The sequence below is a fragment of the Dipodomys spectabilis genome, unplaced genomic scaffold (assembly GCF_019054845.1).
Source record: "Dipodomys spectabilis isolate Male_0828 unplaced genomic scaffold, ASM1905484v1 ptg000095l, whole genome shotgun sequence".
NCBI lineage: Eukaryota > Metazoa > Chordata > Mammalia > Rodentia > Heteromyidae > Dipodomys > Dipodomys spectabilis.
In genome coordinates, this window is record NW_024870772.1 from 25,204,595 (window position 1) to 25,223,624 (window position 19,030).

The following is a 19,030-nucleotide window of genomic DNA, read 5'->3' on the forward strand; positions in this document are numbered from 1 at the left end:
AAGCAAAATTAATTTTGGTTTTGAAAAGACAATAAAGTACTTAGGGTATAGTTGGCTCATGCCTAGTAATCTGAGCTGCTTTGAGCTGCTCAGGAGGTTGAGATCCAAGTATCAATCAAGGTTTGAAACCAGCTTGACAGATAAATCTGAAAGACTTTTTTTTTTTTGGGTCCAGTCGTGGGACCTGAACTCTGGGCCTGGGCGCTGTCCCTCAACTTTTCAGCTCAAGGCTAGCGCTCTACCACTTGAGCCACAGCGCCACTTCGGGCTTTTTTCTTTTTGCTTATGTGGTGCTGAGGAATCAAAGCCAGGGCCTCATGCATGTAAGGCAAGTGCTCTACTACTGAGCCACCTTCCCAGCCCCTGAAAGACTCTTACCTCTAAGCATCGTAAGTCTGGAAGTGAAGTGTGGTTTAAGTGGTAGAACTCGAACGTGGAGCCTGTTAGAAAAAGCTAATCAAGAGTGCAAGGCCTCAGTACTGGCACAAAATACATACATACATACATTACACACACATACAGAAAGAATTATGAAGTTGGGTACTGGAGTTGGGCTCTTAGCTATAATCCTTACTCAGGAGGCTGAGATCTGATGATTTTAATTCCAGGCTAGCCCAGACAGGAAAGTCCATGAAAACTTTTATGTTTACTTAATCACCAAAAGAAGTTTGGAATGGAGTTGTGCCTCAAATGATGAGTGCTAGCTTTTAGTGCAAAAGCACCCAGGACAGTCCCCAGGCCCCAGTACTGGTCAAAAGAAAGTACTTGTGTGAAAAGCTGCTTAAGTAGGGAGTGGTTAGTAACTATAATGCCATCACTCTGGGATTGTAATTCCAGACTGAAAATTTGAAACAAGTCCTGGTTGTATAGTAAGATTTCATTAAAAAAAAAAAAAAAAAGTAAGCTGGGTGCCTGTGCTTCACATCTATAATCCTAGCTACTTAGGAAGCTGAGATCTGAGGATCATGGTTCCCAGCCAGCTGGGGCAGGAAAGTCCTTGAGACTCATCTCCAGTTAACCACCAGAAAACCAGAAGTGGTGCGCTTGCCTTGAGCTGAAGAGCTCAGGGTCAGTTCCCAGGCCAAGAGTTCAAGCCACATGACTAACCAATTTAAAAAAAAAAAGGTCTTTGCTAATTGAAAATAAAAGTGAACAAAATGAAAAACCATAAGTAAGTCTAAGGTTTCCCATGGTCAACAGATATATAATATTCAGGGTTTCCTTTGTTTTTGTTTTTAAATTGGTTTGTTATATTTTATTATTTTGAGACATGTAGTCTTGGCTGCTTTGAGCTCCCTATCTTCCAGCTTCTGGGTATTGGGATTGCAATCATGTGCTACTAAGTAGCTTTGTAAATATTCACTATATTTTTGTGTCCTTTTTCCAGGCTTATACCTGAGAATATCAGTTTATGTGTATTTCTGTTTTGGAATTATTTTATTCAAGTCATTCTCAAATTCTAATTTTTAGAAAGGCATAGAAAATGTAAGCTCTCAAGCCTCCCTCCAGAACTACCAACCCAGAGAACTACCAACCCAGAAATTCTAGTGGTTGATCTGGAACTGTCCAGGTGTTCTGATGTATTCTAAGGTTTTAGAACAACTATTGTGGTTCTCGTGCATCTGAAATCTTGAGGTATATCTTTTACCTCCTAGGACTCTTCACCTTCTTCAATTGCTTGCTTGTATTTTTAGTTAGTGTTCAATCTTATCTCTTCTGCTTTTACAAATAGAAAGAAACCTTTCTTCCCTAAGGCACAAAGCGTTATTCTGAATCCAATTTATTTTCTTGTACCTCTACTTTGTAGCTAAGCTTTCTCAACAGAAGAATATTGTCCAGGAATTTTCTCCTCCCAAATTTCTAGATAGTTAAAATCAAATACAGTGTGAGGAGAGAACCCAGAATAGGATATTAAAAGCTTAACTGAGTACTATTTGCTGTTACTTATAAATGAATTACATAATTATCCTAGGAGGTTGTGGAGAAGAAAATGAAGAACGTAAATATTTTTGAAAAACAGTATTTTACTGGTTATTCCCAAGAGTAAAGACTAGAACAACCATACATACTTTGTATAATTTACATATATGTATGAATTAGCAGGTGTCCTCTGTGAGTGTGTGTGTGTGTGTGTGTGTGTGTGTGTGTGTTTGTTTATGGGGTTTGAACTCTGGGCCTGCGCGGTGTCCCTCAGCTCTTCAGCTCAAGGCTAGTACTCTATCACTTGAGCCAACAGTGCCATTTCTGGTTTTCTGGTGGTTAATGGGAGATACAAGTCTCACAGACTTTCCTGCCCAGGCTGGCTTTGAACGGTGATCTTCAGATCTCAGCCTCCTGAGTAGCTAGGATTACAGGCATGAGCCACCAGCACCCAGTTTCCTCTCTGTGTATGTGTGTGTGTGTATGTGTACGTGTACACACATGCTGATCTTAAGGTTTGAATTTAGGCTTTGAGCTTTCTCTCTCTTACTCTGCTTATGTGTATCTCTCTATGATTTTCCTAATTAGTCAGCAATTTACCTCGGCTGACTTCAAATGAAGATCTTCAGATCTCAATCTCCTGGGTAGCTAGGATTATAGGTGTGAGCCAATGGTGCTCTGCTTCTAAAACTTTTGTGTGCTAGCTGGGCTTAAACTCAGGGCCATGAGCTCTTGCTTGGCTTTTTCTGAGCAAGCCATGCTTCTGTTTAAAGCTTTTTGCCAGTTAATTGGTGATAAGATTCTGTAGGTTTTGTCTGCAGAGGATTTGTCCACTGGGGTTAGCTCCAAATCTCAATTCTGAACTCTGAGCTTCCTAAGGAGCTTGGATTATTGGAATGAGCCATCAGCATTCAGCTTCTATCTTTGTCATTAAAAAAATTATTATTCTATGGGCTGGGAAGATGGCTCAGTGGTAGAGTACTTGCCTTGCATGCATGAGGCCCTGGGTTCGATTCCTCAGCACCACATAAGCAAAAAAGCTGGAAGTGGCGCTGTGGCTCCAGTGGTAGAGCGCTAGCCTTGAGCTGAAGAGCTGAGGGACAGTGCCCAGGCCCAGAGTTCAGGCCCCATGACTGGCGGGGGGAAAAAAAAATTACTATTGTAAATGTGATATACAGAGGATTTATAGTTATATAAGTGAGCTAATGAGTAAATTTCTTATTGGGCAGTGTTACCCCAATTTTTTTCTTCCATCTCCACCTACAAGTTGTATAGTTTAAACATGGTATCTAATAAGTATCACTACTGCATTTGTTTGCCTTTTGTCCCTCCCTTTCTGTGCCCCTCCCCCTTTACCATCCCAAAAGACAGATAAATGAACAGATGGAAAGAAAACAAAAACAACAACCAGTAGAAACACCTTTTTTTTTCCTCTAGGATTTCCTGTGTACTCTAGGTTGTTGAACTTGAGGTCTTCCTACTTTAGCCTCTTAAGTGCATTTGTGTGAACAAATTTTTATAATTAAGTGAACAAATTTTTAAGTGTAGATACTGAACCTTAGGTTTTTTTTATTGTTCCAGAAAGAAGTGTGTTAAAATTAAAATGGATCCTGTGGTGCTGGATTATACAGTATGACTTGTATGGTTTTGTAATACTGGAAAATAGGTGGAGTTGGGCACTGGTGGCTCACACTTGTAAATTTACCTACTCAGGAGGCTGAGGTCTGAGGATCACAGTTGTAAGGTTCAGGAAGGGGAACTGTGGTTCAAGTGGCAGAGTGCAGGCCTTGAACAAAAGAAGCTCAGGGACAGTACCCAGGCTCTGAGTTCAAGCCCCAGGACTGGCAAAAGACAAAAACAAAAAAGGCAGTGTCCTGCCACTTTGAGCCACAGCACCACTTCTAGTTTTTTGGTGGTCAATTGGAGATAATAGTTTTATAGACTTTCCTGCCCAGGCTGGCATCACACTGCAATCCTCAGATCTCAGCCTCCCGAGTAGCTAGGATTATAGGAGCGAGCCACTGGCGCTCAGCTGTAACTTAGGTATTGTGACTAATGCAGGAATGAATATGGATATGCAGGTATCTTTACTATATCCTGATTTGAACAAGTTTTGGGTAGATGCCCAAGAGTGGTATGGCTGGATCATATGGAAGTTCTATGTTTTAAGTTTTTTTTGGGGGGGGTTCCGGTTGTGGGGTCTGAACTCTGAGCCTGGGCGCTGTCCCTCAGCTCTTCAGCTCAAGGCTATCACTCTACCACTTAAGCCACAACGCCACTTCTGGCTTTTTTCTTTTTGCTTATGTGGTGCTGAGGAATCGAACCCAGGGCCTCATACATGCAAGGCAAGCGCTCTACCACTGAGCCACCTTCCCAGCCCCTATGTTTAGGTTTTTGAGGAATCTTCAAACCACCTTCAGAATGGTTATACTACTTTACATTTGTACCAGCTGTGCAATAAGGTTCCCCTCATATTTTCACTAGCATTTGTTGTTCTTTTTTTTTGGGGGGGGGGGTCCGGTCATGGAGCCTGAACTCTGAGCCTGGGCTCTGTTCCTCAACTCTTCAGCTCAAGGCTAGTGCTCTGCACTTGAGCCACAGAGCCACTTCTGGCTTTTTTATTTTTTGCTTATGTGGTGCTGAGGAATTAACCCAGGGCCTTATGCATGCAAGGCAAGCGCTCTACCACTGAGCCACCTTCCCAGCCCCACCCCCCCCTTTTTTTTTTTCTCAGTTAGTTGTGGGGCTTGAACTGTAGGCCTGGACACTGCCCTCAGCTCTTCAGCTCAAGGCTGGTACTGTACCACTTGAGCCACAGTGCCACTTCCCATTTTCTGGTGGTTTGTCGTGGATAAGAGTCTCATGGACTTTCCTGTCCAGGCTGGCTTTGGACCTCCATCCTTAGATCTCAGCCTCCTGAGTAGCTAGGATTATAGGAGTGAGCCACTAGCACCCGGCTGTTACTGTTTTTTTTTTTTTTTGTCGGTTGTGGGACCTGAACTTTGGGCCTGGGCCCTGTCCCTCTGCTCTTCAGCTTAAGGCTAGCACTCTACCACTTGGACCACAGCACCACTTTCGGCTTTTTCTGCTTATTTGGTGCTGAGGAATGGAACCCAGGGCCTCATGCATGCAAGGCAAGCACTCTACCACTGAGCCACCTTCCCTTCTTGAAGTTGGCCACTCTAACCAGTGAAATGGAACCTCCAAGTTTTGTTTTGTTTTGTTTTGTTTTTTGGCCAGTCTTGTGGCTTGAACTTAGGGCCTGAGTATTGTCCCTGAGTTTGTGTTCAATGTTAGCACTCTACCACTTCGGCCACAGCACTATTTCGGGCTTTTTCTGTGTATATGGTACTGAGGAATTGAACCCAGGGCTTTGTGCATGCTAGGCAAGCATTCTACCACCGAGCCACCTTCGCAGCCCCTTCCAAGTTTTTTTTTTTTTTTTTTTTTCAAAGTTGTTTCAGTTTGGATTTCCTTTATGGCCAGGGATTTTGAGTATTTTTGAGTGTGCCTGTTTTCCATTTGTGTACTTCTGAGAAGTGTTTTTTAAGCTCCTTTGCCCATTATATTGATTGGTTTATTAGTTTAGAGGTGTTGTTAATATTTTGGGCTCCTTATATTTTAGATATTAGGCCTTTGTTGGATATATTGCTGTTACAGTCTTTTGGCTGTCTTTCTAGTTTACTATTTATTTTTATTGATTATTTATTTTTGTGCTGGGCTTGGGGCTTGAACTCAGGGCCTGGATACTATCCCTGGGCTTTTTGCACAAAAGCTAGTGCTCTACCACTTTGAGCCACAGCTCTACTTCCTGTCTTTCTAGTTTAGTAACTATGTTCCTTTTTATTTTTATGTTACCCCATTTGTCAAGTCTCTCTCATATCTGCTATGCCCATTGAGACTCTTTTCAGAAAGTTTCTGACTATTCCTGTGAATTCTAATGTTTCTCTTACTCCATCTAGTTTCTGGTCTGATGTTTAGGTCTTTTAGTTTTCTATATATGAATATCCAGTTTTCCTAACATCAGTTATTGACAAGGCTATCTTTTTCTGTATAACTTTGTCTCCCTTGTCACATCAAATAACTGAAGGTATATGCCTTTATTTCTGGTCTTTTAGTCTGTTTCACTGATTTTTTAAAATTATTAATACTTTATTTTTAATTGTGAAAATACCATACAGAGGGGTTACAATTACATGAGCAAGGTAATGAGTACATTTCTTATCAAGCATTGTTGCCTCCTCCTTTGTTTCCCCTTACCATCCCTCTCCTTTCATCCCCCCCCACCAAAGTTGTAAAGTTCGTTTTTCAACATAACGTCTTACACATCCCATTGTTGCAATGGGTGCCCCTGTATCCTTATTTGAACATTTGTTTTTTCCCTTCCACTCCCCAAATTATACCAACATCAAATACGGTGAAAACAGGGGTTATACCATGGGGGAAGGACATACAAGGCAACAAAGAAATCATCTTATAAATATGTTAGAAACATTTATCTTGGGGTTCATTTCGCCTAGCATCAACTTACCTGACTTTCTGCTTGTCCCAGACAAGCAAATAGGGGAAACCATGGGACCTATGTTTCTTTGGGCCTGGCTTACTTGACAATATAATTTTTTCAAGGACTTTCCATTTCCTAACAAATGGGGCAATGTCATTATTTCTGATAGAGGCATAGAATTCCATTGTGTATATATACCACATTTTCTTGATCCATTCATCTCTGAGGGGCATCTGGGTTGGTTCCATATCTTAGCTATGGTAAATAATGCTGCAATAAACATAGTTAGGCTGGTAGCTTTAGTATGGTCTTGTTTGTGATCATTTGGGTAAATGCCCAAAAGTGGGATTGCTGGGTAATAAGGGAGCTCTATGTGGAATCTTTTTTTTGGGGGGGGGGGGGGGGGGGAGGAAGGTCCGGTCGTGGGGCCTGAACTCTGGGCCTGGGTGCTGTCCCTCAGCTCTTCAGCTCAAGGCTAGCACTCTACCTCTTGAGCCACAGCGCTACTTCCAGCTTTTTTTTTTTCCTGCTTATGTGGGGCTGAGGAATCGAACCCAGGGCCATCATGCATGCAAGGCAAGCAAGCGCTCTACCACTGAGCCAACTTCCCAGCCCTCTATGTAGAATCTTTTGAAGAACCTTCATACTACTTTCCAAAGTGGTTGAACAAGTTTACACTCCCACTAACAATGTATGGTTCCCACATCCCCTCCACATCCCCTCCAGCATCTGTTGTTATTAGAGTTCTTGATTATAGCCATTCTAACTGGGATGAGGTGGAATCTCAGTGTTGTTTTGAGTTGCATTTCTTTTATGGCTAGGGAGGTTGAGCATTTCTTCATGTGTCTATTGGCCATCCTTCTTTTCTCTTCAGAGAAGTTTCTCTGTAAGTCTTTAGCCCACTTATTTATTGGGCAGTTGTTTTTTTGAGAATTTCTTGTTGAGGGATTTAATTTTTTGAGTTCCAGGTATATTTTAGATATGAGTCCATCTCCATTGTATGGCTGGTGTGTTTCATTGATCTTTGGGTCTGTTTTTGTGCCAAGCTGTTTTTGTTATTCTAGCTCTGTAATAGTGCTTGAGGTCTGGGATCATGATACTACCTGCTTGACTTGTTTTGGTCCTGGATACTGTCCCTGAGCTTCTTTTCTTTTCTTTTTTTTTTTTTTTTTTTTGGGTCCGGTCGTGGGGCCGGAACTCTGGGCCTGGGCGCTGTCCCTCAGCTCTTCAGCTCAAGGTTAGTGCTCCACCACTTGAGCCACAGCACCACTTCCAGCTTTTTTCTTTTTGCTTATGTGGTGCTGGGGAATTGAACCCAGGGCCTCAGGCATGCAAAGCAAGCACTCTACCACTGAGCCACCTTCCCAGCCCTAGTGCTTTAGTTTTTAATGCTGGTACTGGAATTTGCAGTGAAGAACCATGCTCTTGGCTTAGCTTTGTTTTCAGTCATTGCTAGCACTCTGACTTGTGCCACCGTTCTGCTTCTGGTTTTTTACTAATTAATTGAGGAGACTCAGGATTTTTCTGTTGTGGCTGGCTTCAAATAGTGATTCTCAGATCTCAGCCTCCTTAGTAGCTAGTTTTACAGTTATGAGCCACCAGCACCTGGGTAAATATATAGAAAACCACTTAAACTACAACTTAACTTCCTAGCTTTAAGCTGTAGAAAATAACAAGAATTACTTAAAGTAGAATTCCAGTTGATGAATGTACAAGTATTGAAGAAGAAAGTTACTGATAATAACATTGGTGGTCAAAAGCTTGGGAAACAGGATTTTTTTTTTTTTTCTTTTTTGTTGTGGGGCCTGAACTCTGGGCCCGGGCCCTGTCCCTCAGCTCTTCAGCTCAAGGCTAGTGCTCTACCACTTGAGCCACAGCACCACTTCCAGCTTTTTTTCTTTTTGCTTATGTGGTGCTGAGGAATTGAACCCAGGGCCTCATGCATGCAAGGCAAGCACTCTACCACTGAGCTACCTTCCCATCCCGGAAACAGGATTTTTTAAATGTAGTTTCAATACAAGTATCATATAAGAAATATATCCAGACAGATGGAAACATAAATTTAAAATAGAGAAACCTAGCAGATAACTCTATAACCAAGTGTTAAAATTTCTTATCAACCATAGTGAAACTGTTTGCATAAGGCATCCCTTGATATTATCAGTGAGAAGAATAAAGCATATGATATCCTTTGTGTGATATTCTTACCAAATATCCATAACTTCTTTTCAGTCATGAGAAAACATCCACAGAACTCAAATTCAACATTCTCTATATAATTCTCCTTTAGTGAGATTTATGAAAGCTTGGAAGACCAAACTGTTACAGAGTATAAAAGATTACAAGAGGGGCTGGGAAGTTGGCTCAGTGGTAGAGTGCTTGCCTTGCATGCCTGAGGCCCTGGGTTCGATTCCTCAGCACCACATAAACAAAAAAAAAAAGCCGGAAGTGGTGCTGTGGCTCAAGTGGTAGAGTGCTAGCCTTGAGCTGAAGAGCTGAGGGACAGTGCCCAGGCCCAGAGTTCATGCCCCACGACCGGACCCCAAAACAAAACAAAAAAAAGATTACAAGACATGTGACAACTTGTCTTACAATTAAGTAGTTTTGTACCATGTATCAAAGTAAAGAAAAACAGTTCTGTCTTAGGACTTAGTATATACATTGTATGCAATGATGTGGAATTCTTATAAGGTCCTGAAACAGGTCGAGGCTATTAGTAGAGAAATGAATAAAACAAATGAGTCTGTAGGTATAATTTTGTACCCCAGTTAATTCTTGTTTTTCTAATTGAGCAATGATTTTTTGTGTCGGTCGTGGGGCTTGAACTTTGGGCTTGGGCGCTGTCCCTCTACTCTTCAGCTCAAGGCGAGCTCTCTACTGCTTGAGCCACAGCACCACTTCCGGTTTTCTAGTGGTTTCTTGGAGCTAAGAGGCTCACAGAGTTTCCTGCCCGGGCTGGTTTTGAACCGTGATCCTCAGATCTCAGCCTCCTGAGTAGCTAGGATTACAGGCGTGAGCCACCGGCGCCCGGCTAGGATCTTTTTTTTTTTTTTTTTAAACTGGTTTATAATTTTTCTGTAAATCTAAAAATGTTAAAAACTAAAGAAAAAAGGACTTTCGTGTTGTAGAGATGTAAAGTAAGTTGTAAAAGAAGCAGATTGCACTGTGGAACTTAGTTATTTTTGGCAGTCCTGGGGCTTGAACTCAGAGCCTGGGCACTGTCCCTGAGCTGCTTTTACTCAAGGCTAGCACTGTACCACTTGAACCACAGTGCCACTTCTGGCTTTTCCTGTTTATATGGTACTAAGGAATCCAACCCCCTGGCTGGTCTTCATGCATTCTAGGCAAGCATTATACCACTAAGTCACCTTCCAAGACCAAAATTACAAAATTTTAGGTAGACTTTAGTTAGAATGATCAAATTATTAGAAAGCCAAGTGCACAGAATATATACTTGAATTCTAATCCAGTCTTTCGTTGAAATATTAGTTGCCTGATACGATAAGTATTCTCTACATGTAATTAAATTTTGGTAGTATTGGAGTTTGAACTCACGGCCTTAAGCTTGCTAAGTAGGTACTCTTTTTTCCCAACCCTTTTTGTTTTAGGATTTTGGGTGGGGTAGCCTACTTTTGCCTTGTCTAACCTTGAAGCAAGATTTTTCTATTTATGTTCCCAAATAGCATTCACTTTGTCTACCTACCTGATAACTTTTTAGTACACTTTTAAAAAAATAATAGTACCTACAGTAGTGTCAATTTCAAATTCAGTTAACTTGATTCTGGGCATGATGTTGTATATCTAGACAAGTGAAATTCGGTCTCAGCACTCTTCTCCTGTCCCACAAATAAGAATTCAGATAATTAAATATCAATAGTAAAAATATTTGGAAAGAAGATAATACAGATAATTCAGTCATTTGATTTTTGGCTAAATTCTAGAAAATGTAGAAAATCTTATTATAACCTTCCTTTTACCTGGTGGCTGGTTAATTTCTTTTAAAATAAAACATCTTGATATAGGAAACGTGACAATTTGTCTTAAAATTAAATAGATTTGCACCATATATCAAAGACAACAGTTCTGTCTGAGGACTTAGTTTTTGCTAATGATGGTAAATTATGTCTCATAATTTCAAGACAAAACAAATAAGGAAAATTACAATAATGTAATGGAAAAGATTTATGTCTTAGCCTGCTACCATGTATAATACAACTTTATTTGTTGAATTAAATAAACTTTTTACCTTAGTGGGAAGATAGGAAAAAACTGTCTTATGAAAGTATATTTTGAAAGAAATGAAAACATTTGCTTGTTTTACACAGATTTTTCATTTTTCTTTTAATGCTGCAAATAAACTACTTACCTTTTCATGGGTTATTTAATACTTTAGAGGCTGTGGTGGCACAGAAGGAAGACCAGGGCAAGGCACTAGGTGAGCTGTTTCTACCTGTGACATGACAACTTAGTAGTTGTTCATTTGTTTTGTTCACTCATTTATTCCTTCTCTTTTCATCACCGCACTAACCTGTCAGTCTGTGTACTTATCCATTTCCTTAAGTCATTCAATATAGTTATTCTTTATATTATTATCAAATCCTTATGACTTATTTGGTCCTATGATATATTTGAGGATATGTAATACAAGGCAACTTTATCCAGTAGGCATCATAGTTTTGTGCCTGGGAACCTCTTCATCTTTAATAGGTCATTTTATATCGACACAGTTGATTATAGGATACTGCCCCAGATTTTCACTGAGTGGTGGTGGTGGTGGTGGTGATGATGATGATGATGATGAAGATGGAGTTATACAAAGAGGTTTCAATTCCATAAGTCAGATTTTGAATACAATGCATCTTGGTCAGTGTTACTCCTTTCATTGTTTTCCACATTTGCCCCTTTCCATCTCTACAATCAAATTATGTGGTTCAATTTTTACATAATATATTTTAGATGTAATGACTACATTTGCTTACCATTTTTCCCTCCATTTGTGTAACCCTGCTCATTGTCCCCCTACCTCAAATATATTTCCTCTTTCACTAAGAATTTAAGGAATACTGTTTTACTGACCTTTTTCAAAATCAGGAAAGTTGACTTTGAAAACACATTTGGCCTTATGGTCAGCTGTGGCAAAATCTGGGTACATTTTCTGCAGTTACATGAATATGAAAGTATTTACTTAACAGTAAATTTTATCAATAATGTCAGTGTGTACAGGAAAGATATCAACACTTTTGCTTGAAGATTATTTTGTTTTGTTTAGGTTTTGTTTTTTGATTTTAGGCTTATAGGCATGAGCCACCAGTTCCAGAAGGAAGTTTTTTTTTAAGTGGACTATAATAGACCTACATTTTGGAGAGTTAGGCAGCAGTCTGAATATAATTCATATTTTGCTTGAAATCTCTTAGGAACACTGTCTTTTTTCCTGAATGAGGTTTGATGTGAAGTTTTAATGATTGTTTTCACTCTGACTATGGAAGAAATAATTTAGTGTATTTGTGTTTACGGAGGGAGTTTTACAACAAATAGCACAATATCTTGAAATTTGAGAATTACATTATAATTCTTAATGTAGGAGGGTGTTTGTTTAATATGAGTAATCTAGAAGCTAGGTATTGTGGCCTTTGCCTGTGAGCCTAGCATTTGGAAAACTTGAGGCAGGAAGGACTTGAATTTGAGGCTAGTATGTGTTCCATAGTGAGTTACAGGCCAGCCTGGGTTACTTAAGAGAGACCATGTCTCAAGAAAGAAAACAAAAAGACCTTCCAAAACTAGAAAATTAAGCCTGTTGAAGGTGTATCAACTTGATACAGCTTTTGCTGTTTAAATTACCATTATACATTTTGTGTTTGTGTGGACACATAGTTGACATTGCATTGACTTGTTTCCAGCATTGAGATTGTTTTTTCAGTGTTATTATGAACATTTACTCTCTTGATCATGTTATAACTTAATTTCTGATTTTTTTTTATTCTGTGTTTTTTTTTTTCATTGTTCTGTTGGGGAGCTTGAACTCCAGGCCTGAGCGTTATTGAGCCACTCTGTGTTCCAGGCTAGTTATCTACCACTTGAGCCACAGCACCGCATCTGGCTTTTGAATGGTTAATTGGAGAAATGAGTCTCATGGGGACTTTTCACCTGGGCTGGCTTCGAACTGCAATCCTCAGATCTCAGCCTCTTGAGTAGCTAGGATCACAGGTGTAAACTATTAGTGCCTGGCTTAATTACTGATTTTATAGGGATTTTTTTTTTTACTAGAAATTTTGCTTGCTCTGGGACAGGTTACACTTTTTTTGTTGTTGTTGTTGGTTGTGGGGCCTGAACTCTGGGCCTGGGCGCTGTCCCTCAGCTCTTCAGCTCAAGGCTAGCGCTCTACCACTTGAGCCACAGCATCACTTCTGGCTTTTTCTGCTTAGGTGGTGCTGAGGAATCAAACCTAGGGCCTTATGCATGCAAAGCAAGCACTCTACCACTGAGCCACTTTCCCAGCCCCCACTTTTTTTTTTTTTAAAGAGGAAAAAGTAGTAAATAATTTGGACTTTGTAGGGTTATATGATCTTCATTTCAACTTTTCAATTCTTTCTCCTGGAAAGTAGCATCCATAGATTGTAAATGATTGTTCTAATAAGTTATAAACTTACTGCTCCAGTGGAACAGTGAGTTGATGATAAAGGGAGCCATATAAGAGTTCTGCAGGTAATCAAGTTTTGGTTTTTGGTTTTGTTTTGCCAGTCCTGGGACTTGAACTCAGGGCCAGGGCACCATCCCTGAACTTCTTTGCTCAAGGCTAGCACTCTATCATTTGAGCCACAGTGCCACTTCTGGCTCTTTCTTTCTTTCTTTCTTTCTTTCTTTCTTTCTTTCTTTCTTTCTTTCTTTCTTTCTTTCTTTCTTTCTTTCTTTCTTTCTTTCTGTCTCTCTCTCTCTCTCTCTCTCTCTCTCTTTTTTGGTCGATCGTGGGGCTTGAACTCAGCTTGGGTGCTGTCCTTGCATTCTTCTGCTCAAGGTGAGCGCTCTACCACTTGAGCCACAGCGCCACTTCCGGTTTTCTAGTGGTTTATTGGAGATAAGAGTCTCATGGACTTTCCTGCCCAGGCTGGCTGAACTGCCATTCTCAGATCTCAGATCTCCCGAGTAGCTAGAATAACAGGCATGAACCACCAGTGCCCGGCTACTTCTGGCTTTTTCTGTTTATGTGCTACTGAGGAATCAAGCCCAGGGCTTCATGCATGCTAGCTAGGCAAGCACTCTACCACTAAGCCACATTCCCAGCCACATAATCAAGTTTTTATCTATATGATGTGCTCATGTTAGCTTAAGGCTGTGCCTTACCTCTTGAGCCATGCCTAATGTGGTCATGTTGAGTGGTTTTCTGGGTAAGTTTTGAGGGTCTTTGAGAAAAGAGCTTTGCCATGCTGGTGATAGGTCCCAGAATTCCCTTTTATAGTGAGGAATATATATATATATGTCATACACTTTTTTGGATTTTAGATTTCATTTTTACATGTATAAAACCTTTTTCAAATGTTTTACTGACTTTATAGTAGAATCTTAAACATTTGTAATAGCAAAGGGTTGTAGTGTAGCAGTAATTTTTGTAGTAATTTTGGTAGTAAAGCCACCCATCCAAAGAAGCAGATTGTTTTTTGTGTTTATTTTTGTGCAGTATTGGGCTTGAACTTTGGGCTTCACACTTGCTAGGGTTGGCATTCTCCCATTTGAGCCAGGTCTCTAGCACTCTGGATTTTCTTGTTTTAAATTCTGGGGATTGAACATGTTTTGTACATGTTAAATGCTCTGCTATTGATCTGTGTTTTTAGTTTGCAGTTTTTGAGATAAAGTTATGATATGAACCTCAAACTGGTCTTGAGTTTTCAATTCTCTTGCCTCCATCTCATTGCTTGGATTACATACAAATGAGCACCAATACATCTAGTTAGATTTTTTTTTAATTTTAATTATTTTTTTTCCGTCGTGGTGCCTGAACTTTGGGCCTGGGCTCTGCCCCTTAGCTCTTTACCTCAAGGCTAGGTGCTTTTCCACTTGAGCCATGGCACCACTTCTGGCCTTATCTGATTATGTGGTGCTGAGGAATTGAACCCAGGGTCTCGGGCACTCTATCACTGAGCCACCTTCCCAGCCCACCTGGTTAGATTTTTTAATATAAGCATAGTTTATGTATGACTTGTATTTTGGTTTATTATAGTTGTTACTTTTTTGTTTATTAGGTTTAGAGCAAAATAGAAGAAAGATAAATCTAAGACACTATAATCCTTAGTCACAGAGTAGGCATAATAAAATTTATATAATTATTTTGTTTTCCATAAAGTGGCTGACAATGATGCAATTCTTATTTAAATAATTTTCAGACATGAAGAAGAACATCGTCGTCGTGAGGAAGAAATGATTCGACATAGAGAACAGGAGGAACTGAGGCGACAGCAAGAAGGCTTTAAACCAAACTATATGGAAAATGTAAGTAAAATATTAACTAAAATTATATGATCAAATGGGTGGTATATCTTTGGTAAATTTAAAATTTTTGTTTATATAATTATATTTTCTAATTTTTATGAATTTCATGCAGTTGCTAAACTAATGACTTTTCTTAATAGTAAATCTTGTTTTGAAGTAATATATTTTATGGAATAACAACAGTTTTTCTATTTCAATGGAGATTTTGAAAGTATACACTACCAAGTTTGAAAAGTTTGAAATCTTGATGTATGCATCATCATTACTTGACTAATTACCATATACTATTATTAACAAGTCTTTATTTGGGAAGATTTCAGACATGCAAAAGGAGACTGGTATCTGATCATCATTCATCCATAACAACTAAACACATGGCTGATCTTTTTCATCATTTAAGTTCACCCATTTTCTTACTATTGTATTTGAAATAATTTGACTTCAAGTATTTTCAGTATGTATCACTTAAAGATGATCTCTCTCTTCTTTTGAATCTTAATCATTTCTTAGAATTGTCAGTATGTTAATATTGTAATAAATTAATTTGTACAGGTATTTTTATTTGGTGCTGTCCTGGAGCTTGAACTCAGCATCTGTGTACTGTCCCTGAACTTTCTGAGTTAAGGCTAGTTTAAGGCTAATGCTCTACCACTTGAGCTGTATCTCCACTTCCAACATTTTTGTAGTTAATTGGAGATAAGGGTCTCTTGGACTCTCCTGCCAGGCTGGCTTCAAACTGTGACTCTCAGCTTTTAATCTTCTGAGTAGCTAGCATTACAGCCACTAGTGCCTGGTATACAGTTGGTTTTGTTATGCTTAACTGTTTTATAGGTTTTTCTCTCCTTTTTTTTTTTTTTTTGGGTCCGGTTGTGGGGCCTGAACTCTGGGCCTGGGTGCTGTCCTCAGCTCTTCAGCTCAAGGCTAGCGCTCTACCACTTGAGCCACAGCGCCACTTCCGGCTTTTTTCTTTTTACTTATGTGGTGCTGAGGAATCAAACCCAGGGCCTCAGGCATGCAAGGCAAGCGCTCTACCACTGAGCCATCTTCCCAGCCCATCCTTTTTTTTTTTTTTTTTTAAATAGTTTTTTTCCCCAGGGTTAGGGCATCATTGTGTAGACTGTCACATCCAAAATTTTGTTGGTTAAATCATGGCGTTTATTCATTTTTTTACCCCATCATTTCCTACAAACTAGCATTAGTTCAAAACAGTCCTGTCCAGACTTTCACTCTTAGGGGGTAAGATAGAATAAATCAGAATACATAAAAAATTAAAAGTTTTAATTAACAAAAAGTTGCACTTTTCATCTTGAAAAAATGCCAGGGTAACTAATTATTTTGAAAAATACTTTTACTTTTTGATGTGGAAAGGCACCCCCTACCTCTGCCCCCCTCCAGCTGTCCTGGCATTTAAGTGCTTAGTGCCTTGTATTTCAGTTGCTTTCTCATGGCTGGCACTCTACCCCTGAGCCTAATTAGAGATGTAGTCTCGCAGATTTTTCTGCCTTGGCTGACTTTATGCCATAATCCTCCAGGTCTCAGCCTTCTGAGTAGCTTGGATTACAGGCATGAACCACAAGTGCCCAGCTAGCTAGTTGGTTAAGTTTTTTGAATTTCATTGATTAATTTTAAAGTTCTTTTTTCTTCCTTTCATACTAAATACAGTGTCATATCTTTGCTTTCATCCTGAGTTTTTCAGCTATATGTGTATATCAGTCTGTTGGTTTTATCAACATAATATAAGACTGTTTTTCCAGGTCCATATTTAAAAATTAGGTAATACTCTTAGTGTTTTTATGTTCAGTAATTTCATGTAAATCATGTGTGATATATAAGGCAACTACTATTGAGATTTAGGAAATTCTACCGATTCCTCTTATTTACCTGAATATTTATTTATTTTTTTGTCCGGTCGTGGGGCCTGAACTCTGGGCCTGGGCGCTGTCCCTCAGCTCTTCAGCTCAAGGCTAGCACTCTACCACTTGAGCCACAGCGCCACTTCCGGCTTTTTGCTTATGTGGTGCTGAGGAATCCAACCCAGGGCCTCAGGCATGCAAGGCAAGCGCTCTACCACTGAGCCACCTTCCCAGCTCCATACCTGAATATTTATTGAAGGATTTACTTACAGTAAAATAATTCAAACATTCTACATATTTTTTTTCTGACATGTGCTTTACAAGTTTTAGAGTGAGTGTATAGCTGTTGATGATGATATATTCCTAAGTAATCACATTAGTAAACTAGAAGAAAATAATTAGGTAAAATCTATTCTTATGCTTAATTTGATTAAGTTGGTCATATGATAAATCTTAGAAATAATTTACAATTGAAAGTTAAATGAGTTTTTTTCCTCTTGTCTCCATTAAACCACTAGAAAATCAGAAGTGGTGCTGTGGCTCAAGTGGTAGAGCGCTTGCCTTGAGCTGAAGAGTGCGGGGGAAACCGCCCAGGCCCAGAGTTTAAGCCCCATGATGACAAAAAGAAAAAAGCTTATCTATCTATTTATTTTTGTGCCAGTCCTAGGGACTTTACTCAGTACCTGGATGCTGTCCCCTGAGCTTTTTTTGCTGCAGCCTAGTGTTCCACCACTTGAGCCACACTCCCACTTCTGGCTTTTTTGGTAGTTAATTGGAGATAAGCGTTTCATGGACTTTTCTGCCTGGGCTGGTTTTGACCTTGATCTTCAGATCTCAGTCTCCTGAGTAGTGAGATTGTAAGTGTGAGTCACTGGGGCCCAACCTGAATTTTATTGTTTTGTCTTAAAATGTATTTAGAAAGGAAACATGATAGCACCTGCCTGTAATCCTAGCACTTGAATGTTGAGACTGGTGGAATGTGAATGGACTTCAGTAACATTTCTGGCAACATTTCAGGTCAAATTTAAACTCTATAATGAGACATTGTCTCAAAACAACAACAACAACAACAACAAACACACACACACACACACACACACACACACACACACACACACACACACACACACACACACACACACACACACACACACATACACACACGGCTATAGATAGCCCTTCTTATTATTTGGAAGTATTTTGCTTTCAAAATTTAGTTAATATAGCTACTCAGGAGGCTGAGATCTGAGGACCGAGGTTCAAAGCCAGCCGGGGCAGGAAAGTCCCTGAAGCTCTTATCTCCAATAAACCACCAGAAAACTGGAAATGGTGCTGTAGCTTAAGTGGCAGAGTGCTAGCCTTGAGCTGAAGAGCTGAGGGACAGTGCCCAGGCCCAGAGTTCAAGCCCTACGACCGACCAAAAAAAAATTTTTTTTTTAGTTGATACATAAAACTTTATTAGTATTCACTGGATTTCAGGAATAGATGAATTTGATCATTTGTTGTTTTACAAGATTACACTGTTGAAAAGGATTAGATAAATAGTAAGATACCTTCTTTTCAAGTTTTTACAAAAGTATGTATTGGATATATTATGTAACAATGTAATTAATTGGGCTAGAGTAGAGCAAATTATAGCCTGGGACCACTGTCCATTACCCAAGTACAATTCTACTACAGAAATAGGGATGGACCTATGATTTTAAAAAGCTTATTGGCAACAAGACAAAAGGAAAAGTGGGAATGGTTTTACTTACCTGTAGTCTTGGCTAAGGCAGGAAGATTAGTGAGTCCAGAAGTTTGATGCCAGTTTGAACATGTTAGCAAGACCTGGTTTCAAAACAAAAATTTTAAAGATTATTTTTAATACACAATTAAAGAGCATTTGCTATCTGGTCCTTTATTAAAAAAAACTTTCTGGCTGAGCACCAATGCATGGGCTACAATATTTGCTGTTTTTTTCCCCATAAGTTAGTATTTATGTTAGGCTGCAAAAAGGCTTATTAGTATAAACTAATCAAGCACTAAGAGAATTCTTAACAAAAGTTCTTCATACATCTCAACTGCTAATAGTAAAACATCTTGATAACATTTGTACACTAAGGCAAGTTGTCTGAATTGTCCTTCATTTGCTTTGAAAACTGTCTTTGAAAGAAATTGCTAACAATTTTTTTTTTTTGGGTCAAGTCGTGGGGCCTGAACTCCAGCCTGGGCGCTGTCCCTTAGCTCTTCAGCTCAAGGCTAGTGCTCTACCACTTGAGCCACAGTGCCA

At 39.5% G+C, this 19,030-nt stretch overlaps 1 protein-coding gene across 1 annotated transcript in view; it reads left to right on the forward strand.

Moving 5' to 3' along the window:
- Pspc1 (paraspeckle component 1) overlaps positions 1–19,030 on the forward strand; it is a 69,292-nt gene that overhangs the window by 24,716 nt on the left and 25,546 nt on the right. The window contains exon 6 of the mRNA XM_042685463.1: positions 14,800–14,905. Coding sequence (XP_042541397.1) covers positions 14,800–14,905 — 106 coding nt within the window. The remainder of the gene's footprint in view (positions 1–14,799; positions 14,906–19,030) is intronic.